This window comes from Dermacentor silvarum, chromosome 7, assembly GCF_013339745.2.
Source record: "Dermacentor silvarum isolate Dsil-2018 chromosome 7, BIME_Dsil_1.4, whole genome shotgun sequence".
Taxonomy (NCBI): domain Eukaryota; kingdom Metazoa; phylum Arthropoda; class Arachnida; order Ixodida; family Ixodidae; genus Dermacentor; species Dermacentor silvarum.
In genome coordinates this window covers 64,750,984-64,775,913 of record NC_051160.1, presented here as the reverse complement: position 1 = coordinate 64,775,913, position 24,930 = coordinate 64,750,984, and the positions used below count along the sequence as shown (strand labels likewise).

General features: G+C 47.7%; 1 protein-coding gene across 6 annotated transcripts in view; it reads left to right on the top strand.

Moving 5' to 3' along the window:
* Positions 1–22,707, top strand: part of LOC119458140 (protein-cysteine N-palmitoyltransferase Rasp-like) — a 183,122-nt gene extending 160,415 nt beyond the window's left edge. For all 6 annotated transcript variants that reach the window (XM_049670786.1, XM_049670787.1, XM_049670788.1 and 3 more), the window contains 2 exons: positions 10,204–10,348; positions 22,143–22,707. In XM_049670786.1, the coding sequence (XP_049526743.1) occupies positions 10,204–10,348; positions 22,143–22,261 (264 nt within the window). In that variant the 3' untranslated portion in view covers positions 22,262–22,707. The remainder of the gene's footprint in view (positions 1–10,203; positions 10,349–22,142) is intronic.
* Positions 22,708–24,930: the final 2,223 nt, after the last annotated feature.

Here is a 24,930-nt window from a genome sequence, read left to right as displayed (position 1 = left end):
AAAGAAAAAAATTAAGCAATTGTTACACGTTTGCAAAACGTTAAGGCGAAAGCATGATTGCACTCTTGGCAAACTTTTTGTCATGATTAAAATACGTTTATGAAGAATTGTGGCACCTGTGTGACAAGTGTGCAATCAGGCTTTCACCTTCATGTTTTACAAACGTGTAACACTTGCTTAAGTTTTTGAGGGGCGAAGCACCTTAGGGCCGAGCCTTGTCCCCCCCTCGTCATCGTCGTCGTCGTCCGTAGCTCTGGTGTGCATGGAGTCCGCTAGGGGCGCTGCGGTGCACAAGGGCTACATCGGTGCTCGTTCCCGACGCGCGCTCTTTTTCTCTCTTCAGCCATGGAAGATAACGGTCGCTTCCGATAACGGCGCGTCCGCTATGGATGAACAGGCGAGAGTGGCGGCTCAACTGCAAGCGGAGTCGAGGGCTCGCAAAGCTGCTGCAGCACGGCGACGCAGACAACAAGTGGACCCGGAGTCTAGGGCACGGGAAGCTGCAGCAAAACGGCAACGCCGGCAAGCGGACCCGGAGCTGAGGACTCGCAAAGCTGCAGCAGTACGGCAACGCCGGCAAGCGGACCCGGAGCTGAGGTCTCGCGAAGCTCGCGCTTGAACCCAGCATCGGCTCCACCAATCTCGGGTAGAAAACGCTTCCGGCGTTTTGCCGCCGCTTCCCGCGCTCTCGCCGCCTGTGGGTCCGCTTGCCGGCGTCGCCGTGCTGCTGCACTGATCACAAGGCAGTCTTAATGAAGGGAAAACGAAGTCCGCACCTCAATACCATATACGACCAATAATACAACATTGTATTGATAGCTTTCACGTGGCGTCACGCACCCACCTTATCACCTATTTGGGGCACCAACATGGCGACTACGAGCACTTCAGTCCAATTCATCTTATTGAAATCTTTCACGTGACGTTACGGACCCAGCTTATCATCGTGTTGGTGCACCAACATGGCGGCTACATTGACGTCAGTGCAAGCCATCTATATACACGCATGTGTTGCCACTCATTTGCATGTTCGAGTGGGCAATGTACGGGGGATTCACGGTTACCCGAATGATCCCCCGGTGATTCGCCCACTCATCATCATTCACTTGGTGGATATGCGGTCTTTTCTTTTTACCATCTCCTTCGAAGGTTCGTCCATCGGAGTGCACGACAGAACTCGCCGAAATCGCCACACGTACTGGTAGTCGGCCAGTACCGTCGGCAACTTCGCAGAGGAAGGTGCAGTGTGGGCATGATGAGTGGTATCGTAGCCAGCTGCGGAAGAAGGCGACGACAAACGCGCGAGCAGTGGCCCGAGCGCGTCTCTGTGACGTGTGCAATCACGCACGCACTAGGCACACCTTTAGTAAGCTGACTGACTGAAAAAGATTTATTTACAAAGGTTTTTTTTTTACAGGGAGGGTGGGGAGCAGTCCTTAAGGGGCCTCCCCGTACAATACACTAGGTGGGCTCCCCCTTACGGGAGCCCAATGGCATCGACCGCGGCCCGGGCCCGCTAAACCAAGGCTCATTGAGCTGAGCCATCAGGTCAGAGCAGCCGAGCTGCCTCCCGGGAAGAGTTGGGGGTAGGTTTGGGCGTTGTTTTTTTTTTTTGGCACATCCACACCAGGTAAAAAATGTCGGAGAAATTTTCCTCATAGTGCCGGCACTTCCGCGTGCAAGCGGGGTCGGAGTGCTTTAGGATTTCCGGGCACAAGAGAGTTTTGGTATAAAGGCGAAGGAGGATTCGCTCCTCCGCCTTCGTGAGGCCCTTACAGGGCTTGGCATAGACGGAGTGGCCAGATTGATGGAATTGTGTGACCTCCTTAAAGGTGTAAGCGGGATTCGGTTCGAGGTCCGGATTGGTAGGGGACGAGGATTATGCGTGGGCAGCGGCGTCGGCCGCCTCATTATCCTCGAGGCCCACGTGAGCCGGAGCCCATATGATTGTTCGGTGTATGGGGGCACCCAGGTAGTCACTGTTTTGCAGAATTTTGTGGGCGAAGACTGAAATGTACCGAATTTCTTTTCAAAGCCATTAATTTACTTTGTTTGCGGGAACCTCCCTGAGAAATGTGACAGCAATCCGAGCATTTGTTGACGTGTTTTTACTCTTTGTGGCATCGGCCATTTTTCGTCACGGCCCCAGTTTCGCCAAGGTCACCGCCAAGGGCACCGCCAACATAGACACCTGAGGCTTTCGCCTTAATAAAATGACTCCCAACCTCATCGCACCGCTTTCTTACCGAATCCATTAATAGCAAACATTTCAACAGTAGTTTCAGGTATATATTTATTTACCTTCCTTGCACTTACATTTCAGCTTAAAGGATACCAAGGGAGCTTAAATAATTTCACTTTTACCTCTTAATGGTACGTTTATCCAAACTGCTAATTAGACATCCAAACTAACTTTGCAGATTAACCAGGGCAACTACGGAGGCTTTTCAAGATTGCGTATGTTAGCAAAGCCAGCTTAAATTTGGCTCCATTGACGGTGCGTGCAGGAGTGACGTTTCGCGCTGAGCGTCATCACGTTCACAGTATTTCTCTATGCGTACACTTTAGTCGCATTCTCCAAAAGTTATACAGGTCTCAATGCCGATGTTGGAAACTATGCGAAGTGAAGCTGTATATGGCTAGCTTCTGCCCAAAATTACGTGCGTCGACAGGGTATGCAGAAAATAGTCGCGTCGACAAAATTGAATCCACAGTAGCCTATGTATGCATACTCGCGTACAACTTTCTGTGGCTATGAAGGGAAAGCTACGGAGGCAAAGCGTGCAAAAGTGAGAACGCTGATGAAAAGAGCCCCGCGTTTTATTCCACATTAGTTTAGGCAAGGGAAGAGAAAACATAAACACCTTATTAGCAATATTTAAATAAGACAGAACACTCGAATGAATGTAACAGTTTACTTATTTTGCGGCTTTATCCTGCGGCGTCTGGGCAAACGCGAAACCATCGCACAGGGTGACTGCGTCGATTCATCGTATGTTCCGAGCAACCGAAGGCACTGTCAAACGCTGCCGGACTACTTGGCGCAGTAACACATGTGCAGAAGCCACGCGCCCGTAGCTCCCCCCCCCCCCCCCCCCCCAGCCTACGTGTATGTAGTTTAAGAGGCGGGCACCCCAGCTCGGAATAGTAACGTTTTCAATCAATCAAATCCCTTCATAGCCACAGAAAGTTGTCCGCGAGTAGGTTCCTTAACATAAGTGTCAAAACCGGTGATGGATGACCATTACGTCTCAGTCTACCCACCAATCCACGAATTAAGGTGGATGAAGGAGGATTAAAGTTGATCAGGGTGCATTAGGTCTGCTTAAGGTCGATTAAGGTGTATTAAGCAGGATTGTGGTTCATTAAGGTGGATTAGGATGCATTAAGGTGGATTATGGTGGATTAAGGTCGATTAAGTAGGACTCGGGTTGACTAAGGTGGATTAACACTGACGGAGTATTTATGCTTTAATTTTATATATATATATATATATATATATATAATTTTGTAATTTTACACGAACAAATAACAACTTCTCTGGTCGTCTTTCTTCACATAGTGGAATGGCGCTAAGTTTTTTTTTTTTTTTGCGATAGCAGTCATACGCACGGCCGTGGCACACTCGCGCCGTCGGCGCCGCCGCCGTTGTCGTGCTGTCCCAATGACGTCACATCCGCGTCTCGCGCGTGATATGTTAGAGCGTCTTTAGAGAGTCGAAGTGCGTATGACTGCAGGAATGCAGAAGGGAAGTGGACGTACCACGAACGCTAGGCTCAATCACCTCGGTCGCGGAACCAGGGCTGCGCGTTCTGCCTTCCCAAGCTGGCACGAATGCTGTGCTCACGCACACACTATCGTTCCTGCCGAGCTGATGTGCATGCTCTGGTCTGAGCCGCAAATGTCAGGCTATGCGTTGTCCATTATTTCACTGGGTATTGCCTAACGACGACCGTTTCCCGTTAGTCTGATCTCGAGCCATCCAGGTGCGATGCCTACGTCACTGGCGGCGCTCATGCCGCCAGCGTTGTGATACGCTTGCTGCTAGGGCGCTGTTCCTTCTTCCTATAGCAGAATCGAGTGGCCTTGCGTGCTGCGTCACGCCAACAAGTGTGCAACCATGTATATATAGTTAAAACACTGGCCAAGTAGTTCAAGTGCAGCGCTAAAGCGTGCTATCGCTGTCAATAATTCGCCCTTCGGGCAAAACTGCTAACTTAATTTTAACGCGAGAGCATTAAGGGCCACGTGTCGCTGAAAACCCGGCGTTGGCGTCAGCGCCGACGTCCACGGACGAGAAAATTATCCGGTACCACCCCGACCACGCAGGCCCTCCGCGTGGCGCAGAAGTGTTAGTGAACTAATCGAATTTCTCAAAGTAAAATTCGTCAGAAAATTCCTAAAGTACGACTTAACCACAACCTGCAGACATGATAGCGTCGGATTGTAATTTCAATATGCGAGAAAACATAATTTTGTTAAGGGGAAGCTCAAACAGAAACCCCTTTTCTGGCATTCCTACAATGCACAGAGCCGCGCACCCAGATAGGCTGCTTGCAGAAACACCCTCCAGATAGCGCTCGCCTCCTCGGCAGCGTAGTGAGCCTACATGCAACAGCGCTTGCATGTAGGCTCCCTACGGCAGCGTAAAACGGCAGCGGCGTGTTGAAGCGAAGGTGGAGAAAAAAAGAGAGCTGAAGTATAGCCGGGAAATCCGACAAGCATTCAGGGCCAGTATTTTGCAGCGGTGCGCTATGTTTTATTCTATACTAGTCTTATCATCCACCGCTCACGGCCGGCTGATCCCGTTGATAACGTGAGAGGACCGCCGCTCTGACTACTGACCAAGCGCGAAAAGCACGAAAAGGCATTAGCATGGGAAAGGCATCGCTACAAAATTCCGGCCCAGGGATCTTTGAATGGTATTGCGTTGCGCTCTTAAAGGCGAAGCTTAAGCATTCGCCAAATTTTTTATGTGAACAATTCAAAAATAATAAAAAATTGTAGAAAATTTACCCAAATGCAGTCTATGCACATTACTTATCTGCCTAGGCGGACGTCGTGTAGGAATACGAACGAAACAATGAATCACCTCATCAAATTAATGACATTAATTCAACTCAAAGTTAAAAAGCTTAGGGCACATGTCGATAATGAAAGGTTGAAGGGAATCGCCATAATAGTTTAGTTCGGCGTTTCTTTACGCCGAACTAAACCTACGCCGAATAAAGAGCATGGTCAGAGATTTAGCAGGCAGGACGCGAAGCGGGGTGTGTGCTTAATCTCTGACCATAATCTGACGTCACCATACTCTGACGTAGTATGGTGACGTTAACATAATGCTTCCCCATACAGCGCAGATGCTGTTTCGCCACTTTTGTTGGTGTGACTGCGTCCAGTCACGAGTTGCGCAAACTCCCAAACGAAATATGCACGTGGAAAAGGAGAAGTGCGATGCCAGTGCTTTTTAAATTATGATTATATTGACACGTGCACTTCATTATCTTTCTCGCGTAACCGCGTTTCACTGTCTAAGAAATGTTAAACGTTGTCGCTGGGTGCAGGACGCGCCTGCATGTATCAGAAGTTTCTCGAACGTTATCGCTTCTATCCATTGTCTGTTGTCACTGATGCTTGTGTAATCTCATTGTATGAACGACGCGAATTGTGTACTACTTTCTGGAAGACACGTGAGCACCAGGTTCGCCCAACACAGGTTCGCGCAATAGAGAATCAGTTCCGTCATTCACAGTTTTACGCCTGTTTTCTTCACCGTCACTACTACGTGACAATATGGTAATTAGGGGATATTTTCGCCCTTAATTGGCACCGCCTAGTCCTTTTCACGCACAGGCATTAAAAAAATTAACCTGAACATATTATTGCGATAGCAATTATATGGACACTCAAAAGCAGATTTCTGCCGTCGGCGTCGCCGTCGCCGTCGCCGTGAGGTTCCGTATGACGTCATTTGGAGAAGAAATCGTCGCCGAACGCTGTATGTGCGAGTGAAAGGGCGCGGGGCGCGTCTTTCACGGGGAGTGAACGCACGGCGGAAAACAAACGCGCGTTCTGCGCCGTGCTCGCTTAAGGGCTGCAGAAGTAGGCGTCTCTGTTCTCCTTCACAATCACCATGTATGTAGAGCAAACGCGCCTTCTTCCGACGAGCGAGAGGCCGTGGGGGAGGGGGAGGGAAGGGAGGCGACGTTTAGCTGCGGCACGCAGTGCCTATTTCTATCAGAGGCTCCGGCAACAGTCACCAACGCCGCACGCATTTTGAGCGAACGCGGGCAAAACGCCGATGGCGTCGACAACAGTTCTGCGTGTTGCCGATGCTGCTGCATGTCCAGGTTTATACAGCTGATAAAGCTAATATCATTACTCCGTATAGCTCTCTACAAGTTTGCTATCGCAATTGATGCTTCGCCTTTCAGGTGAAACTGCGACAACTTTTATAACTAAACGTCAACTACAAATCCAAATAACACAAAGTCCAGTCACATAAGTGCACTAAAAATGTCACAGTTTCGCCCTAAGGGCGAAGCAATGAATGCGATAGCAACACAGCAATGTCATACGAAGTAAGGTGAGCGGCTTTGGTAGCAACAACACGCAGAACTGTTGTCGACGCCATCGGCGTTTTGCCCGCGTTAGCTCAAAATGCGTGCGGCGTTGGTGACTGTTGCTGGAGCCTCTGATATAAATAGGCACTTGGTGCCGCAGCTAAACGTCGCCTCCCTTCCCTCCCCCTCCCCCACGGCCTCTCGCGCGTCCGAAGAAGGCGCGTTTGCTCTACATATATGGTGATTGTAAAGGAGAAAAATGTCACAGTTTCGCCTTAAGGGCGAAGCAATGAATGCGATAGCAACAGAGCAATGTCATACGAAGTAAGGTGAGCGGCTCTGGTAGCAACAACACGCAGAACTGTTGTCGACGCCATCGGCGTTTTGCCCGCGTTAGCTCAAAATGCGTGCGGCGTTGGTGACTGTTGCTGGAGCCTCTGATATAAATAGGCACTTGGTGCCGCAGCTAAACGTCGGCTCCCTTCCCTCCCCCTCCCCCACGGACTCTCGCGCGTCTGAAGAAGGCGCGTTTGCTCTACATATATGGTCATTGTAAAGGAGAAAAGAGACGCCTACTTCTGCAGCCCTTAAGCGAGCATGGCGCAGAACGCGCGTTTGTTCTCCGCCGTGCGTTCCCTCCCTGTGAAAGCGCGCGTCCCTCGCGCCCTTTCACTCGCACATACAGCGTTCGGCGGCGCGCGGCGACGATTTCATCTCCAAATGACGTCATACGGAACCTCACGGCGACGGCGACGGCGACGCCGACGGCAGAAATCTGCTTTTGAGTGTCCATATAATTGCTATCGCAATAAAAGAGACGCCTACTTCTGCAGCCCTTAAGCGAGCACGGCGCAGAACGCGCGTTTGTTCTCCGCCGTGCGTTCACTCCCTTGAAAGACGCGCCCCTCGCGCCCTTTCACTCGCACATACAGCGTTCGGCGCGCGGCGACGTTGGCGCTGAGCCGTGCTCCCTCAAGGGCTGCAGAAGATAGCGCCAACCTTTCCCTTTCCCTCAAGAACCACTTACCACCGGCGACGATTTCATCTCCAAATGACGTCATACGGAACCTCACGGCGACGGCGACGGCGACGGCGACGCCGACGGCAGAAATCTGCTTTTGAGTGTCCATATAATTGCTATCGCAATAATATCATACTGTAACATAGCAGCGGCAGCCTAGCTGCCGTCAAGCAAGAAGGGAGACGTTGCCGACGAAGTGTTTGGCCGAGAACAGCCACAAGCGTTTATTGCACGCATATATAAAGCAAAAAGTGGTCGCAGTTTCACCTGAAAGGCGAAGCATCAATTGCGATAGCAAACTTGTAGAGAGCTATACGGAGTAATGATATTAGCTTTATCAGCTGTATAAACTTGGACATGCAGCAGCATCGGCAACACGCAGAACTGTTGTCGACGCCATCGGCGTTTTGCCCGCGTTCGCTCAAAATGCGTGCGGCGTTGGTGACTGTTGCCGGAGCCTGTGATATAAATAGGCACTTGGTGCCGATGATAAGTGGTTCTTGAGGGAAGGGGAAAGGTTGGCGCTATCTTCTGCAGCCCTTGAGGGAGCACGGCTCAGCGCCAAATTGGTGCCGCAGCTAAACGTCGCCTCCCTTCCCTCCCCCTCCCCCACGGCTTCTCGCGCGTCTGAAGAAGGCGCGTTTGCTCTACATATATGGTGATTGTAAAGGAGAAAAGAGACGCCTACTTCTGCAGCCCTTAAGCGAGCACGGCGCAGAACGCGCGTTTGTTCTCCGCCGTGCGTTCACTCCCCGTGAAAGACGCGCCCCTCGCGCCCTTTCACTCGCACATACAGCGTTCGGCGCGCGGCGACGATTTCTTCTCCAAATGACGTCATACGGAACCTCACGGCGACGGCTACGGCGACGGCGACGCCGACGGCAGAAATCTGCTTTTGAGTGTCCATATAATTGCTATCGCAATAAAAGGGGAAAGGGGGGCATCTGTCGAGTGAACAGAGAAAACAACGTCGCGCATGCGCATTCACAGCGCGCACATGACGCGGTGGTTTGATACCGCATTTACAACACATACTAAAACTGAAAGTCAACTCAGAAACACACTAACACAAAGTCCAGTCACATAGCAGCTCAGTTTTGGTGGTGGTGATTGCTTCAACAGTGGTACAAACCCACTGTGGGGGATAAGGCAAGAAATCTGGTGGTACTATGATTACAAGCATACAAATCAAATTATGAAAGAAACCAATCATAAATAAGATAATGTACAATGAGTATACAGCTTTGCAAAAACAAGAAGCAACAAAAAGAACTGAAAAATAATGATCATACTTAAGGTAAAGAAAAAGAAGGTTAAGGGTAGCTCAAATTTTGAACACAAGCTTTTTTAGACTACATCATTTTTAAATATTATTTTTTAGTTTGATATAGGAGAAATAAATCGTGGAAAATGGTATATAAGAGATAAAATGAGAAATATTAACAGGGCATCCTTTTTGTTTCGCAGAGGTAATTATATACTTGCTCCGAAAACGTTCCTGCGGCTGTATCTTAGCACCAAGTAAGAGTGCAATAGAACTGCATATACTCAGGCCAAGATTACGAATCGATGTTTTCGTTGAGTGGAAAACCACCGAGAGAAAAGAGCGCAAAAAAAATTAAGCTGGTGTTACACGTTTGTTTTTGTTAACGTGAAGTCGAAAGCCTGATTGCATCGGAGCGCACGACAGAACTCATCGAAATCGCCGCACCTACTGGGAAGGGCGGCGGTATGGGAACGCTGGCATCGGAGCCAGCTATGTCCAGCAGTGGAAGAAGACGACGACGAACGCGCAAGCAGTGGCACGAGCACGTCTCTGCGACCACGTGACGTGTACAATCAGGCACGCCATTAGGCACACCTTTCGTAATCCAGAACCGCTAATTAGCCGTGGCTTCAGGGAAACCTGCTCCTCTCGCACCGCGGGGATCCGGGCTTGATTCCCGCCCAGACCGAAATGTACCAAATTTTCTTTTCGAAGCCACTAGCTTACTTTGTTTACAGGAACCTCCCTGAGAAATGTGACGTCAGTTCGAGCATATTCTGACGTGATTTTATTACTCTTTGCGGCTTCGGCCATTTTTCATCACGGCGCAGTTTCTCCGTGGTCTCGGAAAGGTCACCGCCAACATAGACAACTAAGACTTTCGACCTAATATTAAGGAGACATGCCCATAATGCTAGACGGACAAATATCTGTAGATTACTTGATTAGCTGAAGCCGGGTACATGACTGTCTGCCGCCGCGCCTTTTCGAAGGCGATGCCAATAAATCGTTATCATCAATGAGATGTAACGTCACTCATCCGAAAGCAGCACCAAATTCTCAAGGTTTCCAATACAAGTTCCTCACAATTCTTTTTTCGGCAATTAAGCTCAGCTCCGCAGTGCACGTCGCCGCTAAGAAAGTGAGACTCCGCTGCGAAAGAGGACTTCACGAAGGTTTCAGTTTTAAAGCCGTATACGCAACTTGCGGCTGCCATCCAGCGAGATATCTAAGCCGCCGAAAGTGGTCAAAGTGGTTTCGTTAGTAAGGAACGGCATGGGTAAATGAGTTGTTATCTGAAATGAACCTGAAGGGGCGCGTGTAATCAGCTCTTATTTTGTTTGTTCTCTCAGGGCCGCTACCTGGCCTCAGCTGAGCGGATGCGAGTGGCCAAGGCCTTGCTGGGATCTCCGCACTTCCTGCTCACCATTTGTGCCTGCCTGTTCCACTTGGCTGAGCTAGAAGTATGCCTCGTCATCTGCAGAAGGATCTTAACCGGTAAGCCTGTTACCATGTTCCCAGCTGCCCCTCATTTCATGCGTCGCATCGCTCTCATCGCAACCCACCGCGTGGCTCCTGCAGTGGCTATGGCGTTCTGCTGCTGAGCACGAGGTCGCGGTTTCGATTCCCTTCTGCGGCGGTCGCACTTTGATGGTTCGAAATGCAACAGACGCTCGTATACTTCTATTTAGGTGCACGTTAAAAAACTCCAAGTGGTAAAAATTATTCCAAGGCCCGCCACTACTCCGTCTCTCGTTGTCCTAGATAAATCACATCACTCAATCAATCCATAAACATTCAATCAATCAATCAATCTCTCGTCACCACAAAAAATATGAAGACGAAAGATATTGCGCTAGGACGTGCGGCCACCCCACATTGCCGCAAGCACCGGGTGATTGGGAGCATTGCCACCTGACCTCATTCTTGAGGGACAGACCCTGACTTCCTCACCCTCAACACGACGAAAAGCTGCTCGAGGTGGTAAGCGTTCCCGTTTTCAAAAGTTTAGTGCCTCGAACACACGAACACAAGAAGATAGTGGTGGTGGTAGTAGTGGTGGCGTTGCAGCAGGCGGAGTTAGCCTGGCATACATAGCCGCCAATTGTTCCGCCTGAGCCTCGTGTGAGTTGAGATCAGGGGTGTGTCACCAGGTGTCAAGACCCCCATGTCTCAAATGAAGGCAATCAGCAGTCTTCCGCATTGTCGCGGGTCCTCCGGGAAAAACGACATCTTTAAAGGCCCTGTGCGGACGACCATTATTTTGCAGGCTGTCGACCATCGCTTTTCTTTCTGTGTCGAACTGCGGCCGATATCAGCATTACCCCCACAGCAGGCACGCAGCGGGGAAGTACATTGTCCACTATCGAATAATCAAGCAGCGGTGTGCGCGGAGTTGCTTCTGATGCTGTACAACAGTGTTCCTTCATTGCGAGTACGTCCATGGATCACACAGGCTTGGTGTGTAGTCTTGCGGAAAACCCTAAAGTGATTGCGGATTGGATCCTTAGAGGTCTGCATGAAAGCTGTTCGGGCTCTCACTTTTGGTCGCCTGTCATAGGGCACAAGGAAAGAATGATGATTTGTGTTGCCCTTTTGCAGCGTAAGCTGTTATGGGATCATTCCGATAGCCGTTTCGGTTCCCGATGGCCTCCACAAATGGCGTCCGGCGAACGTAACCGCTATCGGTGGAAATGCTAAAAAAGTACCCGGTTCCCGCCGGGATCGAACCCGCGCACGCTGCGTGGGAACCAGATACTCTACCACTGAGCCACGCCAGCGTTTGCGGAAAAATGCCCTTTAAAACAGGCGCAGATAATCCGAGCCTCCGCCAATATGGTGGCGCCGTCTAGTTAAGGCGCCTGCAAACGCATCGTGCGCAGACGCAGACGACGAGATGTCATTCAGACAAGGCGCGCAATAAAAAAAAAAAAACACGCGATCCCCACTCTCGCCAGTATGGTGGCGCATCTAGTTAAGATGCCTGCAAACGCAGCGTGCCCGGCGTGTAAGTTGCAGTTGTAAGGCTTGATCGGGCTCAGCAGACTGCTGTGCAGAAAGCATTACAAGCCGCAGCTCGCCGTCGATGCCGGGCGGACAGTTCAGATCGTTCTCATCCAAACGAGGCGAACAGACTCCCGCGAAGACCCTGTGGTGCGTGGTGCCCAAATTGTAGCTACTCTTGAGCCGCTCCACCAGCTTACGCTGTGACTGCTGCGTGTGCCGCGCAGGCCTGTGACTTTTTTGTTTCTCTTGCGTCCTTGTGTTCGACGAACAACGTTTCAAAAACGCGAATCCTTGGGCTCCTGCGTGACAGATCTTATCGAAAAAACAGTGCTCGTGTACCGCGCTCATGTCGTTCTTGAGTATTTTGCATACAATTTGATCAGTGTGTTGGCATTTCTGTCTTTGCCGCTCCGACGCGTTTGACTCATCTGTGTCTGACTGTCTGAGTGAAACGAGGTGACGTTGCGAAAGCTAGTGACGAGGCAATCGGCCATGTGCCACTGAATAAGCTGACTCTCGTCACATATCACTGAGCGTAAGCTGCATTTGGCATGGTCCTGGGAAAGACTAGCTGTGAACTCTGGAGCTGATGACTCCTCTGCAGCAAATATTTCAGGAGTCCGCTTCGAGCATGGTGTCCACGCACGAGGTGTTCGCCTTTTCCTAACAAAATTCTTTAGGAAAACTATACAGTTCGCCGCAGCGGAATAGACATACGCGCTAACATTGGGATTGTGTGTGAACAATTCAGTGGCCGCATTGTGCGCTTCTATTATTTAATCACGGAACACCGGTGCAAACTGTTGTAGCGACCATCCGCCTGCGCCCGTCTTTGTAGGACCGCCCGCGCTAGGCAGCGACATAGGCAGTAGGCACGTAGTATCAACAGATTGGCGGCAGTACGTCGCGCTAAGCTAGGGCCTGCTCTCTTGTTGGCCCTAGAACGGACCCTCTTTTTTGCGGTCTTTTCATATCACCGCATTCCTTTTCATAAGCTCTACCGAAACGCATGTGGTTTTTCTCGGCTTCTCGTAGTACCTTTCTCTCTAGAATAAGGGCAGTGCGCTTTCTGTGCTTGAGCTGTGCAGATGTGTGTTTCTTTCCGAACCAACCTCCCATACAGCTATAGATAAGCAGAAGCAACAACGCGAAAGTTTCAAGTTACAGGAAGACGGTCGCAATGTTTCAGATCTCTTTTACGTTTTGTATCGATGGCGTACGCCATCATTGTTAACTCCCTTTAATCTCTATTACATAAAGTGGGGAAAAAGCAGGCAGGTGAGCAAGCAATTGGCAACTACGGCATCGATTCTGGGAACACTAGAGGAGAGATGTTGGTACAATTCGCGGAAAGGAATAGGCTCCGAATAATGAATACCTTCGTCAGGAATCGTAGCAACAGGAAGTAGACCTGGAAAAGCCCTCATGGAGAAACAAGAAATGAAATAGATTTCATACTCCCTGCCGATCCCAGCATAGTGCAGTATGTAGAAGTGCTAGGTAGGGTAAAGTGCAGTAACCATAGGTTAGTGAGGTCTAGGATTTCTCTCAATTTGAAGAGAGAAAGAGTAAAATTAGTCTAGAAGAAACAGGCCAACCTAGAAGCAGTCAGGGTAAAAGCAGACCAATTGAGGCTGGTGTGTGTGTGTGTGAAAACTTTTTACTTAAAAAAGTCCTGAGGGCCGACTATTTCAAGTCGAGGCGGGCCGCTCCCACGGTGGCACCGTTAGGCCCAGCCCTTCAGCGACATCGTGGGCCCTCTGGACAGCCCGTAGCTGATCTTGAAAAGATGAACTCTGTAGCATCTTCTTCCAATGGAGCCATTCTTCTTCAGGGTTGGTGAGAGTCGCAGGGCATCCCGCGAGCATGTGTCTGATCCAAATGATGCCCGCAAACAAATATGCAGCTTTAGAACAGAAAGATGAAGATAGCATAGAGGTAATGAATGAAACCGTAACTAGGCTCATCTCAGAAGCAGCAATTGAAGTGGGAGGTAAGGCACCAAGGCAACCACTAGGTAAGCTCTCCCGAGTAACAAAGGACCTAATAAAGAAACGACAAAACATGAAAGTGGCTAGCACTAACGGGCGCACTAACAAGTGGAAAGAGTTGTTAGTGCGCCCTGTGTCTGTCCTGTTACTCGTCGTTTGGTCCTGTGCATATTCTGGCGCTGTTTTTTTACTTGATGATGAAGAACCAACTAGCCCAAAAATACGTCCTTACTGGCAAAGTCGAGAGATCAGATAGAATTCGCTGAACTGTCAAAACTGATCAACAAGAAGAATATAAGAGATATTCAAAATAAGAACGTAGAAAAGATTGAGGAAGCAGTAAAATATGGACGCATCATGAAATCAGTGAGAAGAAAACTTGGCATAGGACAAGGCAAGATGTATACACTGAAAGATAAGCAGGGTAATATGATCAGCAATTTCGATGACCTAGTAAAGCCAGCGGAAGAATTCTATAACGACCTGTACAGTCCCAAGAGCAGCCATGCTACTTTCATTCAAAGTTGTGATGAACAAGATACAGAGGCTCCTTCTATAACTAGCGATGAAGTTAGAAGGGCCTTACAAGAAATGTCCAGGGGAAAAGCTGCTGGAGAAGATGGAATAATAGTCGATTTAGTAAAAGGCGGAGGAAATATCATGCTTGAAAAGATTGCGGCCCTTTATACGCAATGCCTCACGACTTCAACTGTACCAGAGAACTGGAAGAATGTCAACATTATACTAATCCATAAGAAGGGGGCAATCAGAGAATTGAAAAATTATAGGCCCATTAGCTTGCTTTCAGTACTGTATAAAATATTCACCAAAATAATTTCCATTAGAATGAGGGCAACACTTAATTGACTCCAGCCAACCAAGAGAACAGGCTGGCTTCAGGAAGGGATATTCTACAATGGATCACAACCATTTCATCAATCACGTAATACAGAAATCTACGAAGTACAATAAACCTCTCGATATGGCTTTCATAGATTATGAAAAGGCATTTGATTCAGTATACATACCAGCAGTCGCGGAGGCATTGCGTATTCAAGGAGCACAGGAGGCATACGTGAACATCTTGGGAAATATCTACAAAGATTCCACAACTACATTGGTTCTCCACAAGAAAAGTAGGAAGTTACCTATCAAGAAAGAGGTCAGAAAAGGAGACACAATCTTCCCAATGCTATTCGCTGCATGCTTAGAAGGAGTACTCAAGCTCTTAGACTGGGAAGGGTTAGGAGTGAAGATCGACAGCGAATATCTCAGTCAACCTTCGGTTTGCAGATGACATTGGCCTACTCATTAACAATGGGGACGAATTACAACAAATGAGCGAGGACCTTAACCGAGAAAGTGTTAGAGTGGGGTTGGAGATTAATATGCAGAAGACAAAGGTAATGTTCAATATCCTGGCAAGGGAACAAGAATTCAGTATCGCCAGTCAGCCTCTAGAGTCTGTAATGGAGTACGTTTATCTAGGTCAAGTACTCCCAGGAAAATCTAATCATGAGAAGGAAATTTACAAAAGAATAAAATTGGGTTAAGTGCACACGGCAGGCATTGCCAAATCCCGACTGGGAGCTTACCACTGTCGTTTAAAAAAACGTGTACAATCATTGCATTTTACCGGTGCTAACATATGGGGCATAAACTTGTAGGTTAACAAAAGAGCTCGAAAACAAGCTAAGGAGCGCACAAAGAGTGATGGAACGAAAATGTTAGGGCTAACGTTAAGAGACATGAAGAGAGCGGTGTGAATCATAGAGCAAACGGGGATAGCTGATATTCTAATTGACATTAAGAGAAAGAAATGGAGCTGGGCAGGCAACGTAATGCGTAGGACGGATCACCGGTGGACCATTAGAGTCACAGAATAGATACCAAGAAAAGGGAAGCGCAGCCGAGGACGGCAGAAAACTAGGTGGGGTGATGAAGTTAGGAAATTTGCAGGTGCAAGTTGGAAACAGCTAACGCAAGACAGGGATAATTATAGATCGCAAGGAGAGGCCCTCATCCTGCAGTGGACATAAATATAGGCTATGATAACGATGACGATGACATTTTCGTTCTTATGGACATCCAGATCGGTAGTTTCATTACCGATGGCTAACAACGTGCGAAGCTATGCCACATTATTATATTCTGCCATTTCTGCTTCTCGAGACAGCAAAATGAAGCGTAACTGCCCAGTAAGGCTACATGGCATAGCGCGTCGACAAATCTTCGACCACGCAGATGATATTGGCGCGTTCTAGTGCGAGGAACGCCTACTGTATCCGACACCTATTTACTGCTGTCGCGAATTCTCTAGCGAAAGTGTCTCGTCTAATCAAAGTGCGCGCGCGACGCTAATGCTGTTGCACATTCTCGAAGGTAAGCGAGCCCGAGCGATTATTCCGGCCCGTTTACCGCGATAGCATACGTGGCTGCCAGGAGAACGTTGGGACAAATTCTGACATCGCAGTCACGGCAAAGAACCCAAAACTGAAAAAAAATGCGTGTAAGAGAGAGAGGGCAAGAGATACCAACTTTGATGACATGCTATAGAGATGTTAGCCAGGCCGATATCCTGGCATTCTACTCCTAGGGACGGATTAGGAATCTGGGGCCGAATTCATAAAGATTTTCATTCGTAAGTGCCGCTTGCCATTGGCCAGCCGCCTTCGCTAATTATATGTCCAACACCAGGATTGGCTGACACCTACTTCTAGGAAACGTTTAAACGGGAGAACGTTTTTGTGAGTCCGGCCCCTGTTTCATGGAGAGAACTTATGTCCAGAAAGAGATGCAACACTCAACTCACAACTATAGCGGCGAGCAAGGTTGGCGATCACCGAAATCTGAGATGACTGTTCAATTCCGTCCGCTGTTTATACAAACTACGTTTTAGCGTAACGACTGGTGCTTGCGTACATTCGATAAACTATAACACTATTCGCGTGACGCGCGATCTGATTAGACAAATGTATTCTCTACAAAATCGATGACAACATTCAAGAAATTTCGGATACAGCGCGTACGTATAGCACCTGATAATTTGATAACAGCAATAAAACTGCACAAACTGCTGCATATGTCGTTTTGTTGCTTTTTTTTACATTGGCTTTTAGGCATGTTTACAAAATGCGCTGTATTGTCGGAATGGATTTCTTTTTCTCATATCACCTCATTTATTATAATTTTGATCGTTGCATAATTGTATGTTTGTTGAGAAGCCGGTGACACAATATATGCCAACATCTTCAAATTCATCAGAATAAATCCCTAACTCTCTCCGGGCTGAAGTAGTTCACTGGCGAAAAGTAGTACAATCTATGAGCGGCAATATCTTCTAGCAAATTTTAATTATTTGGGCCACAAGTGGACACGGCAAGCACAAAATTCCAAGCAGCGTGGTAATTCAAAAGCTACCACGAGGGTATTGCGCAAATATTGTAGATATAACTAAGAGGAGATGAGAACATTTGTTGTGAACATTGAATAAACATATTGGTTACATCAAATTTCCCTTCGTGGAAAGCTGGCACATTTCACCATCCTGGTGCAACTGGAGGGTATCTGTCTATATATTGAATCTGACGAAGCAAGAAGGCTAATTAGTAAATACTGGCGATATTCCTTCGTTCATGCTACTAAAATGCGTAATCCAAAGACATTCGCAACAGCGTACTTGGCTCTCAGTATATAAAAATACAGTGACAACACCTACACATGCGCAGCGCGATGTTGGAATGCAGACACTGAGAAATTATTTCGACATCCATGATAATTTCCAGATAAAGAGCTTCGGTGAAGGGCTACATTCTTTGTTCATAATGTCCCTGTCATTATGGTATTTACACTGCTGAACAGCTTTTAGGATATAGCCTGAGCACGGCTCATTATCTGCGAATGTGTTTCCTACTTATTTTTTGCTTTGCTTCATAAGTATGTTCATTTCAATATATTTCTTCGAAGGAAAGAGATTAGGCTCTACTTTTTTCACTGTCTGTATTTCTTTTTCCTCTGTTTCTGATTTTCTTTCCTTTGTGGAACGTCACCTCAGTGTACATTGAATTTCTCAAGATAAAACAGGTTCTTCTTGTTTCTTTCTATTGCAGTCGTTTCCTTATCAGTCGCTGGATTTTTCATTCCATAAACTTGCAATGCATGATTGCTACTAAAATGCGTAATCCAAAGACATTCACAACAGCGTACTTAGCTCTCAGTATATACTGTATAAAAATACAGTGACAACACCTACACATGCGCAGCGCGATGTTGGAATGCAGACACTGATAAATTCTTTCGACATCCATGATAATTTGATCTTGATGTTCCCAACCTATGACATTAGATTCAATTTCGGAACTCTGACAAGCGTGTTCCTTGACCAATCGGAACTGGTAATGGTTCGCTATGTAGTTATGGCAGGTCTTCCTCAAACCACAACTTCGTGTTATGGTGCCTCCTACATCTTCAACGGGTGTGCTTTCGTAAAAAAGAGCGTCAGTAGGTTGTCTCCGCACTATTTATTACGCCTATGTACGTACTTAAACAAGCACCGTGCTATGTGTCAGAGCGTTCAGCGATTGAAACGCGATTCTCGGTGTGGCTGCCGTAGCTTTTTGATTCAGGGCTGAGCGCTGAGGATACATGGCTGATGAATTGTATCCTACGATGAACTTGAGAGTCTTTGTGACGCATCGTGACTGCACTTGGGCCCCCAGCGATCCCTCAGTGCTCTCTGGTGGCGCAAAAAGTGTTGTCGCTGAATCGGCTTGTGGTGCAATCTTTTCAACCAAACGGCTGAGACGCTATCAGCTCCACCGTGGCGATGTTGTGGCTCGTCACGGTTGCAGAGGGCCTCATGCGCAGGACAATGGCAACACAACACAAAATGGCTTTGTCCAACCGCACACGAATGCATTCGAGAGGGGACCATTTATTCGGGAATGCTGTCCACGACACATTCCGACAACCTTTATTGTCTGCCTTCTTCACATTACTCTTAGCACAGTGCTTCTGTTTCCGCCACAGACAGTTGTAGTGCACGTTAAAGAACACCAGGTGGTCAAAATTAATCTGAAGCCCTCCACTACGGCGTGCCTCATAATCAGAACTGGTTTTGGCACGTAAAGCCCCAGAAAGAACAAGAAGACTCCCGTTAATTCGAACCCTGTGAGACCAAAAAAATTGGTTGATTTAGCCTAAAGTTCAAATAAACAAACGACTGCAAATTGAACGAATTGAAATCTTTCATTCCTTGAAGTAGTTGGTCGTCGACAGACTTGTGTAATAAAGTATAAGAATAGATATACATGTCATTGTTGGCCAGCGGCCCACAGACTTCAACACTGTCATCGACGCAGCCAAATTCCCTCAAAGACGCATCGCCCAGGGTAGAGCGCCAGTCGTTATCATCACTGCGGGACACGTTGATGCCATCGTCGCCGTCGCTTGGGGTAGTAGCGGCGTCTGCCTAATTTCGTGGGCTTTAACAGGAGTCTTGTTAATCCCTGTGCGCATGATGGGGTACCGGCAGCGGTCAAATAACCCGAAGCGGCAAAAATACGCATTCGACCTACGAATTTTCCTTCGATAGCAATGCATGCTTCCTCGCTTGGGCTTTTTAGTGTTTTCAAATTAAGCGATAGGTCGAGTTAACCGAGGTAAAATTAACAGAAGTCGACTGTACCATCTCTGTTCATTCACATAACTCACCGATATGGTTTTGTGGCCGCAACATTCTGCTGTTGGTCATGTGACTTCGCGTTCACTTCACGGTTGCCGATCAAAACAAACAAAAAAAATTTCGTTACCATTTCCGATGGTGAACGATAAAGGACAGAAGCTGCCCACTACGTTGTCTCTCATAGCCTGAGTACTGTTCCGGGACATTCAACACCAAGAATCAACCAGTCCATTCATAAATTCATCTTGAGAGTACGTCGCGTTAGCAGAGGTTCTTGCTTGAACATAAATAAATTCGCAGCGACACGGCTATTATGGGCTCTTTAACGACTGGCAGACTGTGCTGTTTATTCTATATAGTCATTGGCCGGGTATTTATGCTCCAGCCACAATAATACTTGTTCTGCTTATGCAAGAACACAGAGTTTGCAGATGGTAAAGTATCTATACTAAGATGGTGCACCCCAATGCCTGAGCAGGTTTGCACTGACAATGAACACGTGTAGAAAGGGCGAGCGCTGATTACTCATATTCCGTGTCCCGTTAATTTAGCGTTGTTACACCATGAATGAACAGCTCTGCTAGGGTGTTGGTATTTTCCACTCCACTTCAGTAGGGAATGCGCCCAACTTTCAGCAACAACTATCCTGCAGTTTTTATTGATATATTTGTGGACGCAGTACCTTTTATGTATTGTAATCGTGAACTTCAAGAAGCTTCGTTACTTTGCACTATATTTGGCGTAGCAAAGCAACATTTTGGAGCACAGCTCTAAGGCGCCCGTTATTTCGGTGAGCGTCAGCATCCCTCGTAACCGAGCGAACGAGCACAGCGATGGATGAAAGAGTGAACGCGTAACGCAGCGGTGGATGAAAGATCATGATAGCGAAGAGCGTGCGACGAGGAAACCGGAGGAGGAGGGTGCAGCGGAACCATGAGGTGGCAAGCAGAGAAGCAGGGTGTGGCGAAAGCGTGAGAAAAAAAATCGTAGCGCCGCGCAATACGGCTTCAGCGGCTACGATGGCTACGAGATTGCGCCAGTGTAGCGCGCGTCGTCTGTTCACCGATGAAGCCAACGATAAGGCAAGGGGTGAGCGCGTTATCGACACCATATAGGGAAACAAAGCTCTGCATAAGCGTAGGTCTGTCTGCGGCGGCTGCTGTGAATCGCGCCCACGCGTCACCCATGCGCTGCCTCTCGCGATCTCCCATTAGCGAGTCAGTCGCGCCACACTTCGCTCCGTTTGCAACGTGCCGCAAGACACAGATTTTCTGTGCCAGGCAATACATCGCGAAATGAAAACACGAATGGAGCTGTGTTCAAATTTCGCATAGCGAGTATTGGAATCGTCAGTGAATTTTTATTACCTGTGCTCTATGGGCCTCCTGAACCACCTGGCTTTCCGGCAAGTGGTAGGATATACTTGGTGAACTCTCTATTCACCATCAACGGCAAGGTCTTGTGCCTCGCAGCGCTGCCGCATTAATCATGAGCGCTTTCATGGCGTTCCTAAAGTGCTAAATTAGTTTGTGTTCTGGGGTTCTTACGTGCCGAAACCACGATCTGAATATGAGGCACGCCGTGTGGGGGGACTCCCGATTCACTTTGACCACCTCGGGTTTTTTAACATGCTGCTAAATCTTAAGTACACGATCGTTTTTTGCATTTCGCCCCCATTGAAATGAAGCCGCCGCGGCCGGGATCGCGCTCTCAAACTGCTCTCGTATACCGAAGACGCCGAGCAGCGGGAAATGTTCGATACTGCTGTGGAAGTTTTTGTGCCATTTCCGAGGATTTCATGTTTACAGCTAAGCTGTTTCTGCGGACCCTGTGCCGTCGTTGTAGGTTCGCTAAAAACCACGTGACCTAGCGGGAGAGGAGAGGAAAAGAAGAGCTCAGCCCTGGGAGAAGGCTGTGAGAGGGTGCAGATGAAAAGGAGAACGGGGAAGGGGGTGCGCGTCGTCCAATACTCGCGTTGGAGGGAGAGGGCGTGAGCTCGCCAACCAATGGCGGTGTAGGAAAAAAGTAGGTCAGCGGAGGAGTGGGGTGTCCGAGGAGTTCGCGTTAGCGTTGCTTGTATATACGGAGCTTTCGTCCAGGACTCTTGTCTGGGAACTTCGTAGAAAAACAAGCGTGAGGAACGCGCTAGGAACGCCGTCGCCCATGGACGCCGACGCGCCCCATCCCCTGCAATGTACCAAGGAACGCTCACAGAGCATTATTTTTATCTTAAGTCTTCTCAGACTTATAAATATGAAAGGTGCAAATCAATAATAGTGTTCAAACATGAAAGTGAGGTAATCTTATTAGTGCTTCTTATGGGAAGCGTAGGGGCGCATGTGCGATGTCATTACAGGCGCTACACGGCACGTAAAACCTTTTTAAGGTGTCACAAATTTTGGCACAGCCGCGGATGTTGCGTCCGCGTTAGTCGGACCCGCGGACTGTCAGAACACCATCCGAGAAGTTGAAGCGAAACGCTAAACTTTACTGTCCCTTATCCTTGCATCATCCTTAGAGCGAAACTGCCAATTTTATTTCTTATTTATTTCTAAAAATGTATACAAAATTACAATATCCTAACGTTGTTACTTTCTTTGTCTGCTTTCAGGCTTTCCTTTCCCTCTGGTCCCCATCCTGGTGGTTATGTACAGCCTCTGCAATGTTTCCATGGACGTCGCCGAATGGGAAGCATCGGCCATTGCCAAGAAAAAACTAGTTTCTTTGTGAACTGCTTAACTGCCCCACGTTACAAAACTGCCTGAAACTGTGTCGATCGATTGTTCTTTTTCATCGTTTATTTTTTTTTACGCCGAAGCTGTATATTGCAATTTTACAATGGTTATGGCGCGGCGGCTGCAAGCAATATGGACACCCTAAAAATATTTACACCCTTAAAAGATCTGGTTTGTCTCGTGGCTAACACCCTTACACTTAAGGCTATAACAATATTTATATTATACTAGACAACGAGCTCAAACTGCACCTGCAATGAGAGAAGCAGTAGTTGAAAACCGTGTATCAATTATGATCACATGGTGCACACCGAAAGATCTGACACGGAGATCTTGAAATCGATAGCTGTTAAAGTTTATTTCATGTAGTTTTTCTGTCTGTTGAGGCAGAAATCATCATCTTTACATGCCGCATGATGTCGCCAAAAAAATAAAACATCAAAATTTCCCCCGATAAACGATCCGATCTGACCCCTTAAAGATGAGGGTGTTAGTCATTAGACAAACGAAGCACTACTTATACACCCGTGATGGTTTTAAAAGTTTTAACGTGTCATGCTGTGGTCGGTTTTGAGGAGGCATAGAGACAGAAGGAAAAGGGGAAAGGCAGGGAGGTTAACCAGAAGGGAAGGTCCGGTTTGCTACCCTACGCACGGGAGAGAGAGGAGGGGAGGTAAAGTGACAGGAAAGTAGAGATAGAGAAAGGAAAGGAAGACAGATGCACAATCACAGTCTGTCACTGTCACTGCATACAATCACTGACAGCACAGTAGCACTTGTAGCACTGTAAACATCAGTTCAGGCTACAGCCGCTTGTCCAATCCTGTAGTCTTTAGAAACTTCAACAGAGCTTTCGTCACCCTCCGCTGCGATGTCTTGTTATGGCGGCATTTCTAAAACGGTTTCCTCTGTTAAAGGTCTTTGATCCAAGCTCGCTATCGCGATTGCGAGTGATCGTCTCTGTAAGTCGTAGCGAGGACAGTCACAGAGAAGGTGGTGAAGTCTTCTCGCTACTACGCTCATCGCATGAGGCGTCGTCGGCTCATCCGATTCGTAAAGCAAAAGACTTCGTAAAGCCTACTCCTAGCCATATTCGATAAAGTAGGCTAGCTTCGCGTCGCAGAGACCAGCTGGGATGCGAGGGCAAAGAGAAGGGTCCTAGGTGGTGCAGTCGGTTGCATTGAAAAATTCGTGTGTTCCACACAAAGAACGTTATATCACAGGTGAGCATGCGAAGTTTTCTAGTGGCATCTGTCCTCGATAACGGTATCGACTCTTCTTTGTCGCCTTGAAGAGCCGACCGAGCAGTGTTATCGGCGGCGTCGAAAAATATTTTGCATTTTTTTTACCGAAAACGCGTAGGCGCATTGTAGAGAGCCGAGATGGCACAGCATAGAGCACCGTGCATCGAACAGAACTCAGAGCATATCACTGAAGCATGCATATGAATGTACTCTGGTATAGCCACTTGAATGGCACTGGCTAAAGTGAAGCCTTTGCTAATTCTTGGGTAGATTTCGGGCTCTGGCAAGACAGACGTCTAGTAATTTCGAAGGGTGTGAGAACTCACATATACAGCTTCGTCGCTGTCTTTGATGTATGAGCTGTTCTTCTTCTTTCTGGGGTTTTGCGTGCCAAAACCAGTCCTGATTATGAGGCACGCCGTAGTGGCTGTTCGAGTTACTGCAAATATGCGAGTTTTACATGTATACTTTTTGAAGTACAACCTTTTGGCCACAAATTCATGCTTATTTTGGGTTATTTTCCCGAAAGTCGTTGGCGCTAGTGTTAATTTGTACTTCTCTTCATAAGCCCATCCGCCTGCTTGCCAGAATTTATTTGTTCAAACTGGTAGTTGATGATAATGTCCGACGCTGACACGCTTCACGAAGGGAGCGTGCAGCCGTCCACCGGGCGTAAAGCGTTCGCTGCTGGCAAAACGAATAATGGAGACGGTATATGTGGAACCATAAGCTCGCAATTTTCGTCGCATAAACATTCACATGAACTATTGTTGACGGCATGCTAATATACAGACGCCAGCTACAGCTGCGATGCCGTATTCGATGCGCCTTCGCGTCAGGCACGAGTGTATAGCAACGGACACGTCCGACGAAGAGAAGCACTATCACCGTCACAGACCCATTAGCTTGCTTTCAGTATTGTATAAAATATTCACCAAGATAATTTCCAATAAAATCAGGACAACACTTGACTTCAGTCAACCAAGAGAACAGGCTGGCTTCAGGAAGGGATATTCTACGATGGACCATATCCATGCCATCAATCAGGTAATCGAGAAATCTGCGGAGTACAATCTACCTCTCTATATGGCTTTCATAGATTATGAAAAGGCATTCGATTCAGTAGAGATATCAGCAGTCATAGAGGCATTGCGTAATCAAGGAGTGGAGGAGGCATACGTGAATATCTTGGCAAATATCTACAAGGATTCCACAGCTACCTTGGTTCTCCACAAGAAAAGTAGAAAGATACCTATGAAGAAAGGGGTCAGGCAAGGAGACACAATCTCTCCAATGCTATTCACTCCATGCTTAGAAGAAGTATTCAAGCTCTTAGAATGGGAAGGATTAGGAGTGAGGATCGATGGCGAATATCTCAGCAACCTTCGGTTTGCAGATGACATTGTCCTATTGAGCAACA